The 22,776-nt window shown below is 39.6% G+C and overlaps 2 protein-coding genes across 8 annotated transcripts; both read right to left on the minus strand.

Annotated features, from left to right (window-relative positions):
- Positions 1-879: 879 nt before the first annotated feature.
- Positions 880-7,575, minus strand: LOC137266100 (2'-5'-oligoadenylate synthase 3-like). 6 transcript variants are annotated; one of them, XM_067801605.1, is made up of 6 exons: positions 7,479-7,575; positions 4,531-4,933; positions 3,560-3,836; positions 2,723-2,874; positions 2,022-2,209; positions 880-1,446 (listed from the first exon to the last, which is right to left on the minus strand). In XM_067801605.1, the coding sequence occupies exons 2-6, from the start codon at positions 4,930-4,932 to the stop codon at positions 1,314-1,316; spliced, it is 1,152 nt and encodes a 383-aa protein (XP_067657706.1). In that variant the 5' UTR covers position 4,933; positions 7,479-7,575; the 3' UTR covers positions 880-1,313. The 6 variants fall into 6 exon arrangements, with proteins under 6 accessions (XP_067657706.1, XP_067657704.1, XP_067657705.1 ...); XM_067801603.1 differs by having other exon boundaries at positions 880-1,491; positions 7,479-7,562; XM_067801604.1 differs by having other exon boundaries at positions 7,204-7,483.
- Positions 7,576-9,368: 1,793 nt separating this feature from the next.
- Positions 9,369-16,459, minus strand: LOC137265829 (2'-5'-oligoadenylate synthase 1A-like). Of its 2 annotated transcripts, XM_067801294.1 has the most exons (7): positions 13,522-13,652; positions 12,120-12,709; positions 11,282-11,555; positions 10,955-11,109; positions 10,495-10,688; positions 10,148-10,267; positions 9,369-9,688 (listed from the first exon to the last, which is right to left on the minus strand). In XM_067801294.1, exons 2-6 carry the CDS (start codon positions 12,699-12,701, stop codon positions 10,150-10,152), a joined length of 1,323 nt encoding a protein of 440 aa, XP_067657395.1. In that variant the 5' UTR covers positions 12,702-12,709; positions 13,522-13,652; the 3' UTR covers positions 9,369-9,688; positions 10,148-10,149. The 2 variants fall into 2 exon arrangements, with proteins under 2 accessions (XP_067657395.1, XP_067657394.1); XM_067801293.1 differs by lacking the exon at positions 13,522-13,652 and adding an exon at positions 16,185-16,459 and having other exon boundaries at positions 9,369-10,267.
- Positions 16,460-22,776: the final 6,317 nt, after the last annotated feature.

Consider the following 22,776-nt stretch of genomic DNA (forward strand, 5'->3'; position numbering starts at 1 on the left):
CTCTCTCTCTCTCTCTCTCTCTCTCTCTCTCTCTCTCTCTCTCTCTCTCTCTCTCTCTCTCCATCTTCATTCAAGAAAACTGAGTAGGCGTCACCAAACGCTATGTGTCGAGGAAAGTAGACAGCTGTCCTCGTGGAGTCGTTACTGTCATCTCCCAGTTTCAATTCGAGACTGTTGACAACACGATGGACCCGTAAAATCTTTCTGGAGTCATCACCCGCCTTTGGTTATATATGCGCCACTAATGAGGCAGAATGAACCTTTTCACAAAGACCATGTCGTCGCTCTTTTGATGGTGATTCATAAGCGATGCTCATAATGGTACGATCGACCATTTCTGTCTACAAACTATCACACTGATGAAGAAAGGGTTTTGTCGCTTTTCTTATTATCATTGTGAGTTCTTTGGCGTTGACTTTGGATAATTTGACTGGGAGGTCAGGCTCGCTGACTTGGATTTTGTATGTTATCATTTCCTAATTGACTGGATTGATTGATGTTGGATTGATGTTGGCGATGTTCAACTCAGGATCGTTGGGTCCAGACTAGATAATTTACAGGCCGTTATATATCTGGAATATAGGTCAGTGTGAGTATAAATGACGAATAATCCTCGGACTACGACAGTGTAGTGCACAGGTATCGACCGCAGTTTCATATCACAACAATACGTAGCGGATATATGCGACGTGTTAGCAAGTAAATATACAACGGAATGTCATAAAAACATGTACATCCCCGTGGAACAATCTGCAATATGAAGATACACTTAGACTTCATACGACTGCATCCTTCCATTTCTAAGAGTGAGCGAGTTAGGGAGTTACGATTTTAAGCCACATCCGCAGTATTTCACTGACGGCTAAATCAAGTTCTAGATGTATTTTAATCAAAAGTAAATTACAAAAAAAACTGTCTATGTAAACAACCAGATTACTACAGATACATTTAAAACTAGTAACTAAATCTAAAATATTTCAATATACATAGCAATAATAAGCAGGCTATAGATTGCCAACAACTGAAGATAGGTCATCATGGTATATTAATCATTAAGCTACTTCATCGTCCCAAGTGAAAACTAACATATCTGTCAGGAAAAATAGCAGAGAAAATCACATCTTAACCAGAGGCCATCATGATGGCCATGCATCAACCATACGAGTGTCAGATATTCCATATATTCATCCGAGTTTGGTTAAGCCAAAGGTGACAGTCAGTAGAAATTTGGGTATGCTTACTGGGAAATGGGTACAAGGTATCCGCAGATTAGTCTATTTTTCGAACACAGCAATATGTCCTTAGCATTCATGTCAGCCCATGAGGTATTTCTTATTCGCCAGAACTTCCTTTGCCTTTCTCTCAATGTTGTTAACATCACTGGGTGTGATGTTGTCGGCAACGTTCACGAATGGGTTGGCAGGATCAATCACTGCAGGCGGAGAACTGCAATCAAACGGATTGGCAGGATCAATCACTGCATGCGGAGAACTGCAATCAAACGGTGTCAGGTTGGGGGGCATTTCATCAGTTCGATGCTAGTGAATATAATCTGATAAAAACTGATTTCATGTTGTTGATTCGTTTTAAGGACAATGAAAGAATAACAATCGATAATGCCGAGTGTTGCTTTAAAATGACATAAAAATTGTATTCCACCAATTTGGTTTATGTGAAAATAGTTCACTATGAATGTATTATGGCGTCGAAATGAAACTGTTCATTCTGAAAGGTCGGAGTTACAGTCTGGTAAATACAGCTAAAAGACACAACGATGGCTATTTTATTTTATTTTATTAAGCAGATTAGATAAGCATGGAATCATATATGGGACATTGTCGCCCGCTCAAAAAGAAGCGATTGTGATGAAATGTGGCGTTGTCGCAGTGTCGCGTTTTGGTTGATTTTGCACCATTTTGTTTGTTTTTTGAGAGTGCGACAATGCGGCAACGCGACAATGTATCACTCACTATGAAATACAAGGTTAAGGATACACTTCTTTTAGGACATAGTATACTTACGGAAGAGTCGTGTAATCAGACACACAGTGTTTTCCAAGCGAATCCATCTGCATAGACCCAAAACGGCTGAGTTCTTTCATAACTTTCCTGAATCCTTCACTCATGTCAAATGTAAGCTTTCCCCATTGTTGCCACAATCCAATCACAATAAGCTCGACGCAGTATGATCGAATTTTAACACCTTCAAGCTGAAATAACCAAGGCTGTGTTGCTGACCAGATTTTCAATGAATGGATTCAGTTAATCATTAAGGCATTGCAATGCAAGGGAAGTTGCTAAAGCTTGTCAATGTGGTGGGTGAGTGAATTTATTTTTACATCGCTTTTAGCTATATTCCAGAAGTATCACGACGGGGGAACCAGAAATGGGATACCCACGTTGAAACCATATGGGGATCTGAACCTTGGGTATTCCTCGTGACGAGCGAACGTTTTAATTACAAGGCTACACTTGGCACAACTGGTCTGTGTGCTACAACGTGTCACAGGACATCATTGTTACTGTTAGGTGCTTTTCAGTTGATACCATTATGTAACAACATTATGACATGAAAACAAAACAACACTTCGAGCATAGGATGTTTTTTGTCAGTTTCACAATTTGATTTCATAATGTTCTTATATTTTGAATTACTAGAGCTAGACATCGCTATAAATATCAGTGTTTTCCGTTACCTCATTAGGGAGAAACCGAGGTCTCACCTCTTTCCAGTGTTTGACAAGACGAATCAAATTCTTTACTTGTAGTGGTATGTCTTTCACAAATTCGGTCTGATCTTTTGTGAGACATGCAGAATAGAGATGCTGAGTTTCGGGGGATCTTTTCATTTCCTTAAAAATGTTTTCCCTTGGTCCTAGAAAAATGTAAACAGTAAGACTCAACATTATCACTGAAATGTACTGTCTTCTGTTTGGTGGATATATCTAGTGAAAGTCCTAATACCTGACAGTGGGAGTTGCCTAATTTCATGAAACGTATTTCAGCTTGTGTGAATGTTGTTTCCCATTTGAAATTTAATTTGCAGCTTCACAGAGACAGGTGAATGAAAGAGTTAAGACATGGCACATCAGTAAACCTATATACAATGCCCACGGGCAGTTAAAAGAGTCGAACTAACGCAATTCTGAGGCCTCCTCAAGGACGTATCTAGTCAGTTTTGCATTTAGTATTGCAATTTTCCAACAATATCACGGTGGGGGTCACCAGAAATGGGCGTCATACATTGTATCCATGTAAGGAATCGAACCCTGGTCTGCGGTCTCACAAATGCCATGCTTTCTTCGAAGTATCAAGCAATTTACTAGTTTTGATTTGTTTGAAAGGCATTCTATTTTTGTTTGTTTGACACCACTTTCAATTCTAAATTATTATATCATTATGAAAACCATTCCTACATTGAAGCAACAAAAATGAATAACGCCTCTTAATGGTTAGTATAATACATGTGACATATTATCATATAATAACGTGTTTACACTATCAGATGGCAACCGTGAACACATTCGTGTTTGTATGAAAAGATCTTTACTGGGTAGTACCTTTTCCAAGGTCCACTGCGGGGAGAAGGTCAACCTCAAGCAAATCCTCGCTTTCATGGCCGGTTATCATGAACTGAACAGAGCGGTGTGACTTCTTTTTAAAGATAACGCTCTTTGCCCACGTTATGTCACCATGAACTATATGGTCTTCTAACGCAGAGAGTATTCCTGTGATGTCATCCTTCAACTCTGTCACGGATCTGTAGTCTTCGATGAAGGCCACCAGATCTAGGTCAAACGTATCTTTGACACTCGTGCCTTTTTCAAAAGAGCCACCCTTGAAATATGGAAGGAACATACATCACTGTGCTACTTCACAGACAGAAGGATTTGAACGATCCTGATACTTGACTGTAGTTTAATGTTTAGATGTTCCCCTTGATTCCATCTATATCAGTATAATTGATTAATTAAAAGATAAACATCATGTACTGGAAAATCTGAGATATATAAGGAAATAGTAATAACTGTAAATTTGACTTAAAATTGAACCGTTATTAAGATTTAATAAACATGCATAGTGTGTCGGAAAATGAGAAATATATAACGTGACTATATACCTCTGAATGACTTTGATTAACCAATCACAATCCAGTATTTACTGAAGTCATGGTACAACTGTTGTTTAATGCCGCACTCAACAATATTCCAGCCATATAGCGGTGACCAGTAAATAATCGAACTTGGATCAGACAATCCAGTGATCAAAGCATGAGCATCTTCCCAAGCAGTTGGGAACCTATGACATGTGTCAACCAAGTCAGCGAGCCTGACCACCCGATCCGTTTAGTCGCCTCTCACGACAAGCATGGGTTACTGAAGACAAGACAATAACACAGACAAAAACTCGACTCTTTTGACAAGTCTAGGGTACTGGGATTCACTGTGAAAATGACATATTATTTAACTGTATGTTATACAATTCAGTCATTGGAATTGAACTGTAACGATATATTAAGACATTCACTTACTTTCACAAATTCCTTAATGCTGTATCTACTGTTGTGCTGCATGAATAACTTAAGCTTTTCTACAGCCTCTCTGCATCTTTTCATCTTTTCATGGTCGGGTTGGATATCACGCACCAAGCCACTGAAACCGCCACAACGACGCAGTTCGGATTCAAATGGTTTTCTATTTCCGTGACTCATTCTAGCATGGTCTTCAAGGCTCTTGTCGAGATAAAAAGCCCGCTTGCATATTGTGCATTCATAGTCCGAATGCTTTGTTCGCATATGAGACCTTATTTCGCTCACACTATGAAACTTGTCTCCACAGGAGAAACATGACTTATGTTTGTGTACCGCATGACTGTATATGGCAAGGTCGCTGTGAAAGATTCTACTGCGGCACACTCGACACGTGAAACTCATCCTGTGAAAACAAGTGAAGATATAGACGATATGTATATCAAACATGGCGTAAGAAATTTGGCTGAACTATTTCCACTCAAAAAGTTGGGTTGATTTGGCTTTGCGTCACATCGGTATTATTTCAGCCATATAGTGAAGAGAGTTTGATTCTATAACTAGTTCAAGTCGAAGGTCCAACAGAGTTTTATTAAAAAATATATATATTCATTACATTTGCATTTAAGAACAGCATCCACAAAAAGGAATGCATCGGTTCTTAAATTGGCAAGGTAAGCAGCTTGTGTTTTATCAAACTGCGAATATTCCTTAAGATTGCTGTAAATACTAATAGCTTTATGAGGAGTTTAGATTGATGATAAATGTTGTAAAGTCACAAAAGTAGGCTCAGTAACCGAGAAACGAGTATCAAGACACGACAATAACACTTGGTATTTACATTAATTCAGTGAACAGCAAGAGGTTACGTTGAAATCAACACATAGACTCTTCCTGTTAGAGTCTGTTACTTGAACATTACTGAATAGGACAAATTAGAAAAAAATAGGACTGATCTTTTTGATAGCGCGTCGATTGAGATATACCGAAAGGCATTAACAGATAGTAGCTTTGGCACCACGTAGTCTCTCGGTATTAATGGTATAATAATCCATTTGTCGTTGATGTTGGTTCATTCAAATCTGAATAAGCAATTCTCTACAATAGCTAATTCAAAACAGGTTCCGCAAATCCTTCAGCAATTTCTTAGTTAATTGTATTAATAAGTCATTATATTTGGAAAAAAGCTTTGCGTATCAATAAATCACACATATATTAATCGAATTTTTGAAATGGCAAAATCTATTATATCGTAACAATCTTCCCTGTCTGAAATCATGTTTCCGTGATCTCTTCTTATTTCCTACTCATGAAAAAGTGCAATGCATACAAGCTACAATAGGTTTCATAGAAACATGAGAACGAATATAAAATATGTGAAGCCGCTTTGTAGAAGAGAGAGAGTGTTGAAATTGCCCATGTGATTGCGTCACACGCATGAAAAAGTGCAGTGCACACAAGCTACAATAGGTTTCACAGAGACATGAGAACGAATATAAAATATGTAAAGCCGCTTTGTAGAAGAGAGAGAGTTGTGATTGCGTCACACGCGATGTTAATATAGAAAACATTCTTAGCACATATGGTGATATGAGTCATATGCAGTGTATCCTTGGAATTAAGAAAGTAGTTTTACCTCAAAGTTTAGTTTAGGGGCGAAAGAGTCCTTACCTAGCGGCTTCTACAGCGCTTCTTCACTGGACCTACTATTAACACGGTGGTGTATCTTGAAACTGTCAGTCCTAGTTTTGGCCATCAGTTTCTTTTGATGTTATTTCTCTCTTTACCATCGGTTTTCCCTCTGACTTTATTTGGACTTCAACACTGGAGCAGCATACAATTGTACGGAAACATAGTAGGGCCACGATGAAAATTGTTTTTGGTGTCACTATCTCCTACGTAGGACTTCGTATCTCCTACGTATGAGTTAGCATTTCGTACGTAGGAGATAATACCTCCTACGCAGGAGATACTCAGTCCTACGTAGGAGATAGCAAGTTCTACGAAGGAGATAGCAAGTTCTACGAAGGAGTTAGTGACACCAAAAACATTTCCGTACTACGCTTCCGTACGATTGCGATCCTCCAATACTGATCAAGTATTTATCTATGTATATGGTTTGAACGTACGGGTGCCTTTTGCTTATCTCGCCACGGGAATGTAGCTCCATTCACCATTTAAACATTATGTTATTTCTCACCATTACGATAAGGACGTCTGTCGACGATAGTTGTTGAGTTGTTGAGTTACGTCACATCGGCATTATTCAAGCGATATAGTGACGAGATCAAGTTATGAACATTTTAAGTACACGTGAGTTTTGTTTTGTTTTGGTTTGGTTTTTAAAAACATATATATTCATTACATTGTTATTATTTACAACCTGAGCGCCAGTTAAAAAACCCCAGTCAATTCGTCATTCACGTCAATTTCAGATATCGTATCACCTTCCAGTGCTGGGTTTGTACCATTGAGAATTCATATAAAGTGTCTGATCTCTTTATTCCACTGAATAAGAAACTGTTTGCAGAAACGTATTCTGTGACGGCAAACTGGAAATGTAACCGGTCCTATTACATTTAGTGTTTAATCAAAATGTGAGCAAAATATGAAATAGGTTGTCTCCTCAATGAATTAAGAACATACGATAGACATATGATATACTTAACTACTTACCTTGTGTTTTCTGCTGTATGTATTCACTGCTATGAGGTAAAGGGACAAAGCTGGCAATGATTGCACAATGCACAGCAGTAAGGTGTATATTTAGCAAAGCTGGGATTTTCCTGTTGCAGTCAGGACCGACGAGCACAGATATTGTAATCCGTGAGGGTAAAATGGAGATAAACCTGTCCTGTTATATTTAGCAATGTTTAATCAAATAGAAAACAAAATAATAGGTTTTCCCCTATATGAATTAAAAACATGAGATGGCAATAGGATACACTTACCCTGTGTCTTATGCTGGATGTATTCACTGCTCTTGGGTAAGGGGACCGTGACAATAATGAATGCAGGATGCAACGCTGTAAGGTGTATATTTAGCAATGCTGGGTTTTTCCTGTTCTCTTCGAGCCCAATCAGATATGCTCCTCGCACAAAGCCAGATGTGATATGCTATTACAGTTAGAGCTCTGCACATTGCTGTATGAGATCAGTATCTGCTTTGTAAGAAACTGCATACATAATATGCTGATACAATGGGCAACAATTTTAAACAGTGGTTGTATCTCTATGAGCTGGGGCTGTAAAACGGATCTTCTGTGTCTGAACGTGAACAAAACCCACATGTCCCTACCTTCATTTCAGACATTACAATGTACACACATCCAACCACTACCCTCAAAGAAACAATGTCTCATTTTCACCTAATACTCTAGCTGCATGGTATGCCCTGGTTGGGTAAAGGCACGAAACATTAAGCCACAGATTCATGTAACATATTTTAGGGTTCTTAGTTTAAGAGGCGTAACAAGGCTTTAAACAAATCGAGAGCTGCGACACTAATGCTTTGATCACTTCTACTTCTAAAGACAAATCAAGATAAAATCCCTACTCAAGCATTCCTTGTCTTTCACACAATACTGACCTGACACCAGACCTTCCTCTTGACATAATTGTTTTCGTCAGGATGTGGTGGAGACATTGTCAATGTGACGTTAACTATTATTAAGTCCCTCACTCACTGTTTGTCATTCTCCCCCTGTGTGTAATATGGTTGTGCGTGTATCTCTCTGACCCTGAATTTCACTGTCCTCTTTGTGTTAGGTCTTTTCTGTTAGAGCATAGTGAACAGAACGAACCTTTCTTCATAAACACGTAACACGTGTGTGTATGAAATTGCTAAGATATGTAATCTTTTCGTGCTAATGTCTGATGCGCCGACAACTAAGATCTTTCAATCGATCTTCAACAACTCATGTGTATGACAAAACAAAAGTTGGAACTCATCCTGACCTTGAGTGGTACTGGGCACTATGCTGTGTCTTTGTGAGACATCTGCAATGCTACACCGCAATTTTGTGTCTTAGTGGGCAAGAACTGCGCACACTTTCAAATCTGAGTGCTTACTTGGGAACAATACACCAGACCTATGGTGTATCTATGATTTCCTTTCAGTAACATTTCTCTATAAAATGTAAATAATTTGTCACAACATGGCTGCCTGTTCAGTTCAGAGGTCAATCTGACTAGTGATAATGGTGAAAAGCTGTGGTACCAAGACCTATTTTTGATATGCCAGACTGCAAGTAACTCTACCCGGGGAATATCAAATGCTGAGTCCTCCCTTACATGTAAAGTAAAACATGACGTTGATGTAGTCTTGTCTGGAATGGTGTTAATATTTCATATAAGTTTATCATCTGACCTCATCTGACACTATCTCATGATAACAGACCACCGATAAATTCTCTGTGTAGTGTTATGGTCCTGAGCCTGTAAATAGGACCAGATAACCCAGTGATCAACAGCATGAGCATCGAGCTACGCAGTTGGGATACAATGACATGTGTCAACTCAGTCAACCAGTCTGACCACCCGAATCCGTTATTCGCCTGAGCTTTAGAAACTCAGATAGCCATTTCCCTGTTTGGTGAGTACTACATTCGTGATCATTGGGTTTCTAAAAGATCACATACCTTCGTCTCTGTGGACTCTCATTACTAACTGAGATGGAACTCAAACATACCCCCAACTCCTGGATTCACTCTAGTGAACGGACTTAACATAATGCGAGCCCAGTCAAAATGTGTATTGACATACACATCTTCATACAATTGTACTTTAAAGTAATCTAACAGATTAATCACAATTAATCAGGCTTTACAGAGTCACCACAGTTGAAGTAAAAAAACATGTTTAATGACACCACGATAAGCAATATTACAGCTATATCACAACAACTTACGACAAATGTTTATTAACAAACGGATCTCTGTACAAATGTAGTTTGGTCATGAATCTAGAATATCTAACAGATCACGATTAATTAGGCTTTACAGTCACCATAGCTACGTGTCGTTGAAGTAAAACAAGCAATATTACAGCTGCACCACAGGAATCTGCGACCGATTGTGACCAGACGAACCAATGACATACCATGGTGTCAGGAAGTCCCGTGTAGCAGATACTACGTGATAGCCAAGTCAACGTGCTCGATCTGATGATCCATCCGAAGGCGGGATATATCAAATAAAGAGTGTCAAAATGATGCCAGTGTACCATCTATATACTAGGTAAGTATGAAAGGAACAAGTCTATCTGTGGCAGATACATTATAAAAGTAAAGTGCAAAATATGTCACATGAAAAATAACATCTTTCAGTGTGAAATCGACATTAGTTTTCAACATGACTTATCCTTGAAAATAAAGAACGTAACTGCACAAGGTACCAATGCAAATACGTGATAGCTGCGAGTCAAATTATCAAACAAGCACATTTATGTAATACGTAAGATTACATTACAAACGTCTAAAAGTGTACTTGAGATGTCTCCAGATTAGGAGGATACGGATGTATGGATGCACCAAGCATTATTTCATATTACCATCTTCTAAAGCAAAGCTGGAACAATGCACGTTTAGTGGCAAAATGATTAACGTATCCAACAGCCTTACAGTTAAGCCAGGTCTTCGATCGTACGTCTAGCTTTGTTCTTGATCTCATCAACATTCCAGATTCTGGACGCAGTGTTCTTGAATGGGTTGGCTGGATCCATTATGACGACTTTATCGTTTCTGGAACACCAAATATCGCGTCAGGTCAGTTCTATATCTTTGTTAGCAGAACAGGACTTATATTTGTCCTGTTAGAAGAACAGGACAAATAGATAACTGAACTTTAATTACACTACACACATTTTCCTCGCAGCCGTATGACAATAGATTTCATAATAGTTTCCAACATATTTACATAACGATATATTATGATGTACACATAATTATGTTGTGTCGAATATACGCACGGAAGCACTCCGTATTGTGAAAGATTGTAGCATCCTGGCCACTCTATAACCATGGTATCAATAGCAGAGATCCTTTTGAGGATATCTTTGAAACGCGTTTCCAGATCAAAGTTTTCCGGTTTGCCCCAAGTTTCCCAGGCTTTGATGACAATCAGTTCCACACAGTAGGATACCAGCTGATCAACTTCTTCTGTCTGTAACATTATAAAGTAAACCATAGATCGGTATTTCTTTGGAAACAAATGCCAGAAATGCCAAAAATAGAAAAACGCTGTCTTTTATCGAGGTGATCAACGCAGATATCAAACTGAATGGAGATAGCATTGAGAAAATAACTCTTCCGGGAAAAGTTGTTTTCTTAAGTAAATCAGTTGAGACGATGTTTCCGTAGTTAAATAGTGTTGGCAACACTCAGATTCTTAACGTACATCGGGCAAGATAGGATGATAGCTGTACGTACGCGTTTCCAATGTTTGACAAGTCGTATAAGGTCTTTCACTCTCGCTGGGCATCTCTTCACGAACTCCACCTGAAGTGGTCCCAAGCATACGGAAAAAAACTCTCGATCCCAGTAAGACATTGACTTCATTTGGCGATAAACACTATCCTCTGATCCTGTACACATGGGGAAAGGGGAAACAAAACATTGAGATATACTTTCATTCGATAATATAAATATATACAGTCTATTTTCTCAGTAGAACAGGGCAGCGCACCACTTTAATATGTTATAGCTGATCCTTAATTCGCATCGCATAATTAGGAATTGCAGTACTGAAAGTTGTACCTTGACTAAGTACATCAACAGCAGGAAGGAGATCCACATCCTGAAGCTCATCATTGGGATGACATTTCAGCTGGAACTGGATGCTGTGACCTGTTGTCCGTGTAAACACAATCTTTTCAGCCCAGTTTGCATCTCGGAGGATATGTTCTTTAAGATCCGCCAAAATTGTTTTCATATCTCTCTTCAGATCCATTACGCTGTAGTCGTTCAGGAACACTGCGATGTCAATGTCATTCTTCTTCTTAATGCTGGTACCTTTCCCCATGGAGCCTCCCTGTATAATCATATTGAAGTAATTGACTTAAGGTAACTACAAACTGTGGATGCCATAGATAGAATACTGATATAGGAATATTTCCTAAATACCACTTCTCTAAGGACGAGATTTCACGAGGAATTGCCATGGAAAAAGACCAAACTGTATTTTGTATTTTACGCTACCATTCAATTAACCAATACCCATTCCCTTCACCACATTAAGCAAAAATTAAGTTATGTGATGGCGACCGATCAATATCTTGCTTAGGAACGAGTTCCTGGTATTCTTAACAATGTCCCTCGCCACTGGACATGATTGTACGTAGTCTGCTATGACTCTGCTATACTGTTCATCGGCTATCAACAGGATGAATTCTTCTGCCACAGATACTCAGATAGTGACAGTTAGAATGAACTGAGTTGATGTAAAGCTTGTGTTAAGTATGTGTACAGATGTACCCGATAGAATGTTTGGGTTATCATCTTCAAAGTTTTATAGAGACTTGTGACACGGACAGCTTTGATCTTAGATTCCTGAAAGCCAAATGCAGTACTTTGAGAACCGACATGGGACACTTACCTTGACGACTTTGGCAACATTGTGTGACGTGTTGTGCTGTAAGAATCGCATCAGGCTATCAACGATTTCATTGTATTTTGCCAGTTCACTCTGATCGGGGTACACTGCTTGTTTCAGAAAGGATTCAAATGACGGATACTTCTCCACTTCTGAGACAAATGACTGCGGAGAAGATTGGGTGCGGTTAATCCTTGAATACACTGGTGACGAGGTCGACAGATTCGCCTGGTTTAACCTTGAATACACTAGTGACGAGGTCGACAGATTCGTCTGGTTTAATCTTGAATACACTAGTGACGAGGTCGGTTGTCTCGGTTTTTCAGATCTGGGTCTCCGTTTTCGCTGCTTCTTGACATGTGATGACATCGCCATGTGTTGATTCAGAGAAACAGCAAGGAAGAATCCCCTGGTACATAGTGTACAGTTGTGAATCTTATGAGTACGCATGTGTAGTTTAGCGTCCTTTCTTGATGAAGGAGTACGTCCACAGTGATGACATGCATGAAGGGTTTTCAAATGATGTTGATAAAGATCGTTGTCACTTGCAAATATTATGCTGCAACCAGTGCATTTTGTAGCCATTGTAGATTCTGAAAATTAGGTGAAAGAATGGTATACGTATATATTTACCAGTCTAGATGTTTGCCTCATTGAGTTTCAGTGTATATACGCCGCTTTTAACTATACTCTAGCAATGTCACGTCGAGGGAAAGTGGTGAATCGTCGAGAATAACCAGTGGTAGGTTTGACACATTGTTGTCATGTGGAGATCGAACCCAGGCCTTTGTTTGTATGTTGTTTAGCATCACACAGCTACATGACAGCAGACAGTAAATAATCTGACAGTCTGGACGATACAATCCAACAATCAGCATCATGATCATCAATGTAGGTAATTAGGATAATATGCCATCCGTCAAACAAGTCAGCAAGCTTGACCACCCGATCCGGACTCTTATGACAAACATGGGTTTCAGAAGAACAGTTCTAACTGATCTTCATGGGTCTGCGTTGGAAAGAATTGATCACTGATAATACCAGATGTCTAGTCGAGTTTCTCATGAGGCTGTCGAGAACATTTAAAAATGAATAAGAGCACGAACTAAATGTCACATCGGTGCAGCCTTGATCTATAATCACAACAGTTAGCCCAACAGCATACGAGACAATTATTACTGGCCTAATCCTGACAATGCCATGTCAGGCATTTGTGAGTAAAATACAATCAGCATACAACCAGCGCACAGTTTAACAGTTGAAATTGTCCTTATGTAAAATGGCGTCATAATGATAAAAAGCAGTCTTACCTATTGTACACATATTGTGATATGAGTTATATGCAGTGTATACTTTAAATTTAGAAAGTAGTTTTACAGCGATGTAGACACGAAAGAATTCTTACCACGATGTTTTTACAACGCCTTTTCATGGGATCACCATTACGATGGCAGTGTACTTTGAAGCTGATATTTCTCTCTGTGAGCCCAAGCAGTTGTCCTTTGGCGTTATTTATATTTTACCGTCGTCGGTTTTCCCCATGACATCGTTTCTGTTTTATCAACACTGGTTTTCCCCATGACATCGTTTCTGTTTTATCAACACTGGTTTTCCCCATGACGTTTCTGTTTTATCAACACTGGTTTTCCCTGTGACGTTACATCTATTTTGAACACCGGAGCGCTCTACAATTGCGATCTTCCATGTATCGATCAAGAATAATTCGCGCGGTGGAACTATTTCAATAGCTTGCTGAAGTGAGCACTTACAATGCGGCGTCTCTGGCGCAGAGATACATTTCCATTATACATATGCACAGATGTTGAATATGCATCACTCGCTCATACAAGAGCGTGTTTAATTGGAAATCCGTCTCATCCGAGTGAATTCAAAATGTGACGTTTGGCAAGGTAGGTACAGTCCGTTTGATTCGATTTGAAACCGATGTATTGCTCACTAACACAAAATCTAATAACTGCAACAAAACCTACATTTTTGTAACGGAAACCAAATTTGTGAAGCAACTTCCATAACTGATATTTTGAAATGACCAAAGAATGATTTGTCTCCACATGCCTTTCAGAATACGCAGAGATACAAAGGTATTTTGTTTATATAGAGACTTAATGGCGTTTCTAACCAGCTGTTGTTGAAATGAATGGACGTTCTCACATCGTGTGGGTTTTGAGACGGTTCCCTCAGTTGTGTCCGTGCAGGTTGAATCGGTACAGTTTTTCAAGATAGTTTTAACTTCCCTTTCGTCATCACAACAGCACGTGCAGTTCGTAAACGATACTTAGCCAAAGCATTTTGAGGCCTACCCTTTCACCTTCGTTTTTAAAAAAAAGTTAAATACTTTGCAAATAATTGACTTAGCGTCGTGTGATAATCCTTCACGTACTGCAATCACGAATGTCTGGTTTGAGGAGCAAATCACACATGTCAATTTCACACGTGTACCTTGCCCACCTGGTTGTTCTACCAGCAAGAGGCCTCGTACAAAATAGAGAAAGGTGACAAGAAAATGATGATCGTTTGTTAAACAACTTTTTTATTCGGGTGTCCCAAATTATGAGACACATCATCAGAGTTGGTCTGTCGATTTCATGTGGCTGTGCAAAAGTTGGTTTTGTTGCAATTATTAGATTTTGTGTCAGTGAGCAATTCATTTGTCTCAAATGGAATCAAACGGACTTGTAATAGATATTGTAATGGCCTGTGAGTAGAAATATGATATTACAGCGATATTCTGTACTTTGTATTCTGTTGGTGTCACTTGAAAGTGTTGCCTTACATCCCACCAAGATAGGTAACAGATCTCGTAATGGTCTTTGGTCTTTCAATTTTGATGCCGATGCCACTGGACGATGGGCAGTCCCCTAATGTGTAGTGCACGGCAGTGGTTAGAGTAGCGACCATTAGTTACGCCAGGATCTGCTGACCGTGACTGTTGTCCTTGTTATGTCAGCGCAATATCTGTGCTCAAGCAATTCAACGAAAGTTAAATAGGTGTTGCACCTTTATCTCGATATCTCCTTCGCTTTCAACATGTGCTGATATCATATCCTGGTACAGCGGGACTGAGCCGTGATTGTTCAGATACATATTTTTCATCAACCACCTTTACAATTCTTACATTGGATCAGTGATATATATGACGATATTCAAACTGTTCCGTTTCGTGTTTAAAAGACACATTCATCCCACATCACCCCATAAACACACATAGGCGCCCAGACCCATACACAGCTGAGGAGTTATCAGGTTTTACATTTTCGGAGTTTAACAGAAAGTTCCAATCATATCGTTACAGACACTGGTCACTGATACCCATAAGACAAAGGCAACCCACGAAATGTCACAATCACTAAAGCAATGCCTATACACGACACAAGATACTAGTAATGCAGCCGTGGCATCTGTTAGTAGATATTCTGTGCTTTGTATACTGCTGGAGTCACTTGATAGTTCCAACCATGGCAAAAGACACACACACACACACACACACACACACACACACACACACACACACACACACACACTCACGCGCCTGCGCGTTCATTAAAGATACCTGACACTAACGATTAGTACAAGCTTCACCCACGACTGTCACCTCACCACCATTACTGTCAGTATATCATGTGACCTGTTAGGTTATAGTTGGTTTATTTGAACGTACGGTTGTCTTGTTATTGCTGATCTCGCCAAGGAAACGTAGATCCATTCATTATTTAAATACTTATGCTATGTCTCATTTTATTGTACAACAAGGACAACAATAACTCCTGCAGATACAATATAGAAAATGTTCATTATCGCATCACCACCTAAAGCTGGGCTTGCACCATTGCCAAGTCCTAGAAACTGGGGAGCTAGAATATGTCCAGTGTCTATTCCACTGAATACGTGCGCAACGAAACGAAACTGTTTGCAGAGACGTAATCCGTGATGGTAAAATGGAGATCAACCTGTCCCGTTACACTTAGCGACATTTACTCAAAACAAAACAAAATAATAGTTTTCCGCTAAATGAATTGAAAACATGAGACAGAAATATAACAGACTTACCCGAGTCGTCTACGGCACGTGTTCACTGCTGTGGGGTGATAATGCGATAATGAACGCAGGGTGCAGTGCTGTAAGCTGTTTATTTAGCAGCACTGGGTTTTTCCTTATACTTTCAGGTTAAGTCACATAAGTTTCCATGCATAAACCCGGATGCAGTATTCGATTATATTACACATTATCGAATGAGGTCAATATGAGCTCTGTATGAAACTGCGTATATACTATGCAGGTATAATGGGCTACATGTTTACACCGTGGTCGTATCTCGGTGATTTGGCCCTATAAAACGGGTCTTCTTTGCCTGGACTTGTACAAAATCCACACGCACACTTTCAGACATAAAGTGCACATATCCAAACAGTCACTATGAAGGACACATGTCTCATTATCACCAAATACTCTAGCTTACGGAAACGTAGTACGGCCACGCTTAATTGTTTCATCCTCATTTTCTCCTACGCAGGAGATACTATCTCCTACATACGCCATAATATCCCCTACGTATGACATACTATATCCTACGTAGATCATAATATCTCCTACGCCGGACTGAGTATCTCCCACGCATCACATAGTATCTCCTACATACGCCATAATATCTCCTACGTATGACATACTATATCCTACGTAGATCATAATATCTCCTACGCCGGACTGAGTATCTCCCACGCATCACATAGTATCTCCTACATACGCCATAATATCCCCTACGTATGACATACTATATCCTACGTAGGTCATAATATCTCCTACGGAGGACTTAGTATCTCCCAATCATCACATAGTATCTCCTACATACGCCATAATATCTCCTACGTATGACATACTATATCCTACGTAGATCATAATATCTCCTACGCCGGACATAGTATCTCCCACGCATCACATAGTATCTCCTACATACGCCATAATATCTCCTACGTATGACATACTATATCCTACGTAGATCATAATATCTCCTACGCCGGACTGAGTATCTCCCACGCATCACATAGTATCTCCTACATACGCCATAATATCCCCTACGTATGACATACTATATCCTACGTAGATCATAATATCTCCTACGCCGGACTGAGTATCTCCCACGCATCACATAGTATCTCCTACATACGCCATAATATCTCCTACGTATGACATACTATATCCTACGTAGATCATAATATCTCCTACGCCGGACTGAGTATCTCCCACGCATCACATAGTATCTCCTACATACGCCATAATATCCCCTACGTATGACATACTATATCCTACGTAGATCATAATATCTCCTACGCCGGACTTAGTATCTCCCACGCATCACATAGTATCTCCTACATACGCCATAATATCTCCTACGTATGACATACTATATCCTACGTAAATCATAATATCTCCTACGCCGGACTTAGTATCTCCCACGCATCACATAGTATCTCCTACATACGCCATAATATCTCCTACGTATGACATACTATATCCTGCGTAGATCATAATATCTCCTACGCCGGACTGAGTATCTCCCACGCATCACATAGTATCTCCTACATACGCCATAATATCCCCTACGTATGACATACTATATCCTACGTAGATCATAATATCTCCTACGCCGGACATAGTATCTCCCACGCATCACATAGTATCTCCTACATACGCCATAATATCTCCTACGTATGACATACTATATCCTGCGTAGATCATAATATCTCCAACGCCGGACTGAGTATCTCCCACGCATCACATAGTATCTCCTACATACGCCATAATATCTCCTACGTATGACATACTATATCCTACGTAGGTCATAATATCTCCTACGCAGGACTTAATATCTCCCACGCATCACATAGTATCTCCTACATACGCCATAATATCTCCTACGTATGACATATTATATTCTACGTAGATCATAATATCTCCTACGCCGGACATAGTATCTCCCACGCATCACATAGTATCTCCTACATACGCCATAATATCTCCTACGTATGACATACTATATCCTGCGTAGATCATAATATCTCCAACGCCGGACTGAGTATCTCCCACGCATCACATAGTATCTCCTACATACGCCATAATATCTCCTACGTATGACATACTATATCCTACGTAGGTCATAATATCTCCTACGCAGGACTTAATATCTCCCACGCATCACATAGTATCTCCTACATACGCCATAATATCTCCTACGTATGACATATTATATTCTACGTAAATCATAATATCTCCTACGCCGGACTGAGTATCTCCCACGCATCACATAGTATCTCCTACATACGCCATAATATCCCCTACGTATGACATACTATATCCTACGTAGGTCATAATATCTCCTACGCAGGACTTAATATCTCCCACGCATCACATAGTATCTCCTACATACGCCATAATATCTCCTACGTATGACATACTATATCCTACGTAAATCATAATATCTCCTACGCAGGACTTAGTATCTCCCACGCATCACATAGTATCTCCTACATACGCCATAATATCTCCTACGTATGACATACTATATCATACGTAGATCATAATATCTCCTACGCAGGACTTAATATCTCCCACGCATCACATAGTATCTCCTACATACGCCATAATATCTCCTACGTATGACATACTATATCCTACGTAGATCATAATATCTCCTACGCCGGACATAGTATCTCCCACGCATCACATAGTATCTCCTACATACGCCATAATATCTCCTACGTATGACATACTATATCCTACGTAGATCATAATATCTCCTACGCAGGACTTAATATCTCCCACGCATCACATAGTATCTCCTACATACGCCATAATATCTCCTACGTATGACATACTATATCCAACGTAGATCATAATATCTCCTACGCCGGACTGAGTATCTGCCACGCATCACATAGTATCTCCTACATACGCCATAATATCTCCTACGTATGACATACTATATCCTACGTAGGTCATAATATCTCCTACGCAGGACTTAATATCTCCCACGCATCACATAGTATCTCCTACATACGCCATAATATCTCCTACGTATGACATACTATATCCTACGTAGATCATAGTATCTCCTACGCCGGACATAGTATCTCCCACGCATCACATAGTATCTCCTACATACGCCATAATATCTCCTACGTATGACATACTATATCCTACGTAGATCATAATATCTCCTACGCAGGACTTAATATCTCCCACGCATCACATAGTATCTCCTACATACGCCATAATATCTCCTACGTATGACATACTATATCCTACGTAGATCATAATATCTCCTACGCAGGACTTAATATCTCCCACGCATCACATAGTATCTCCTACATACGCCATAATATCTCCTACGTATGACATACTATATCCTGCGTAGATCATAATATCTCCTACGCCGGACTGAGTATCTCCCACGCATCACATAGTATCTCCTACATACGCCATAATATCCCCTACGTATGACATACTATATCCTACGTAGATCATAATATCTCCTACGCCGGACTTAGTATCTCCCACGCATCACATAGTATCTCCTACATACGCCATAATATCTCCTACGTATGACATACTATATCCTACGTAGGTCATAATATCTCCTACGCAGGACTTAATATCTCCCACGCATCACATAGTATCTCCTACATACGCCATAATATCCCCTACGTATGACATACTATATCCTACGTAGATCATAATATCTCCTACGTCGGACATAGCATCTCCCACGCATCACATAGTATCTCCTACATACGCCATAATATCTCCTACGTATGACATACTATATCCTACGTAGATCATAATATCTCCTACGGAGGACTTAGTATCTCCCAATCATCACATAGTATTTCCTACATACGCCATAATATCTCCTACGTATGACATACTATATCCTACGTAGATCATAATATCTCCTACGCCGGACATAGTATCTCCCAATCATCACATAGTATTTCCTACATACGCCATAATATCTCCTACGTATGACATACTATATCCTACGTAGATCATAATATCTCCTACGCAGGACTTAGTATCTCCCACGCATCACATAGTATCTCCTACATACGCCATAATATCCCCTACGTATGACATACTATATCCTACGTAGATCATAATATCTCCTACGCCGGACTTAGTATCTCCCACGCATCACATAGTATCTCCTACATACGCCATAATATCCCCTACGTATGACATACTATATCCTACGTAGATCATAATATCCCCTACGCCGGACTTAGTATCTCCTACGTAGGACTTATCATTTAGTATTTCCTACGTAGTACATACTATCTTCTACGTAGGACTTGCTATCTCCTACGTAGTAATTAGTATCTCCTATGTAGGACGTATTACTTCGTATTTCCTACGTAGTTCTTACTATCTTCTACGTAGGACTTGCTATCTCCTACGTAGTACTTAGTATCTCCTACGTAGGACGTATTACTTCGTATTTCCTACGTAGTTCTTACTATCTTCTACGTAGGTCTTGCTATCTCCAACGTAGTGCTTAGTATCTCACACGTTATCAAGTCCTGTGGAGGACATAATATCTCCTACACAGGAAGAAGTATCTCTTACGAAGGACTTAGTATCTCCTGTAGGAGATGGTCGATCTATGTTAATATGCATTATTCTGAAATAGTCGACTTAAATCCCCACACACGCAAACAATCTCCTGATTCACTGTTTCAGTCACTGTTAGAGTCTACAATCGTTGAGTTTTATTCACTTTTAGAATCTACTGTATCCTTCACCATAAGACTCACGAGTTCAACCAATTCTGTCACATTACTGCCACATTACTTAATATCTTAATATACATTACTGCCATGCGTTGTACTGAGTGTTGTGTACTTTACTGGGACGCGTTGCAGTTAGTTCGCTGTTGTAAGCACTTTGTTACACTTAACTATCGTGCATTGGATGTTGCAAAAGTTGACAATGAGTTATGATCTGCGTGCACAGACGTGTCTCAGACTATCGGTGGCAATCTGTGCGTACTTATTGCCTTATACTTATACAAAAAAACTATAATGTCTATCTTTTGTCTCTTTTAATTTCGTATTTTTTACAGCGTACTCAATACTTTTCCTCTCCATTCAAGTCATCATGTAAACAATTACAAAATAGTGATAATACATAATGATGATAATGAAGTATTACTGGACGGTACATCGATGAAAGTAAACCAGGTGAAGTCCTTCATCATGTCTGCTCAGAGTCCGTCCTTTTTGGAGAAGCTATCTGAGAAGCCATTTCATCGTATGTACATGAAATGTGTGGAACAGTACAGCAATCCAACCAACTCCGTCGCTTGGTTGAAGTCGGCTGGTCTCAAATGTGAAACTGAGGGCTTCTTTTTCGCTGCTCAGGACCAGTCACTTCCCACTCGAAATCGTCAGAATGTGATTCTTCATTCTGAGATGACTCAAGAAAATACTGGATTCTGACTGGTTGTTCAGAAAAATCAGACGGCATCAATTCTGGATTGACGCTACCTGATTTTAGGCCGTTTCACCGCGGATTAACAAGTCGTGTTGTGAGAACTACTTCCATTTAATCACAATGATGTCAGTTTATAACAACAACTCCATCGATTCTGACGCTGACTCGGGTATTTGCCACATAGATCTATGCAGTTTGAAATTTTTGGACTGAACATGCGTCTGATTTCATGGCGCTTCACTACGCATATATATATACAAGACTGCCTCACCACTTCAGTTTGACCACCAACATGATATGAGCACAACATACGTGATGGATAAAAACTCAAAAAATATAATTATATGATATTTCCTCCACAATTTTATGGGAATTTCACTATCATATTACCCGCTATTATAAAAACATCCAATTAAAATACACAGCCCCCAACATAAACAATATCTAACACATAAATCCGAATGCCCTGCCCTAATACACCCCTAGACAAAATTGTTCAGCAAAACGTTAGTAAACATTTACCTACCTGGAATATGCTATGTTTGTTTCCATTTAGAATGGGAAATTCGCAAGATAACGGTTCTAGCGCGAAACACCAAATTTATGCTCATACTCCATCATGACACAATATTATCCATATGTAAAAACTTGAACCACTGGAGTTCTGCTCTGCCATCATCCCCGCAAGGCAGTCACTGTTGTGTTCGTAGACTTTGAGAAAAACTTGGCCTCAATACATCCATGATGAAAACAAAGTTTCCAGGAATCCCGAGTTAGTCGCATGAACACACATTTTGACAAAACGGCACTGTCACTCTTTTGCCGTATGCCGGGGTGGAGGCAAGTACATGAAAGCACAATCGACACTCGCCGAGCGTGAAAAACAACAGTTTTTGATGAGATACAGATCGTAGGTCTATGACAAAACGATCTTTTCTTCGATTCTGGAGGGTTCTGATTCGACAGCCGGTCAAGTATTCTCCACTTTCACGTCAAATTTAAAACTTTCGCAAAATGTAAACACTGTCTCGTCCGCCATTTCAAACTGTTGCGTAACTCTACTTGGGATTATAAAATCAAGCTCTTAGGCATTACATTATTGCATTGAATAAACAGGTGTTTGTTTTCTTTGGACAGAATATTTTTGATGTTGAAA

Source organism: Haliotis asinina, chromosome 15, assembly GCF_037392515.1.
Source record: "Haliotis asinina isolate JCU_RB_2024 chromosome 15, JCU_Hal_asi_v2, whole genome shotgun sequence".
In the NCBI taxonomy this organism is placed as follows: domain Eukaryota; kingdom Metazoa; phylum Mollusca; class Gastropoda; order Lepetellida; family Haliotidae; genus Haliotis; species Haliotis asinina.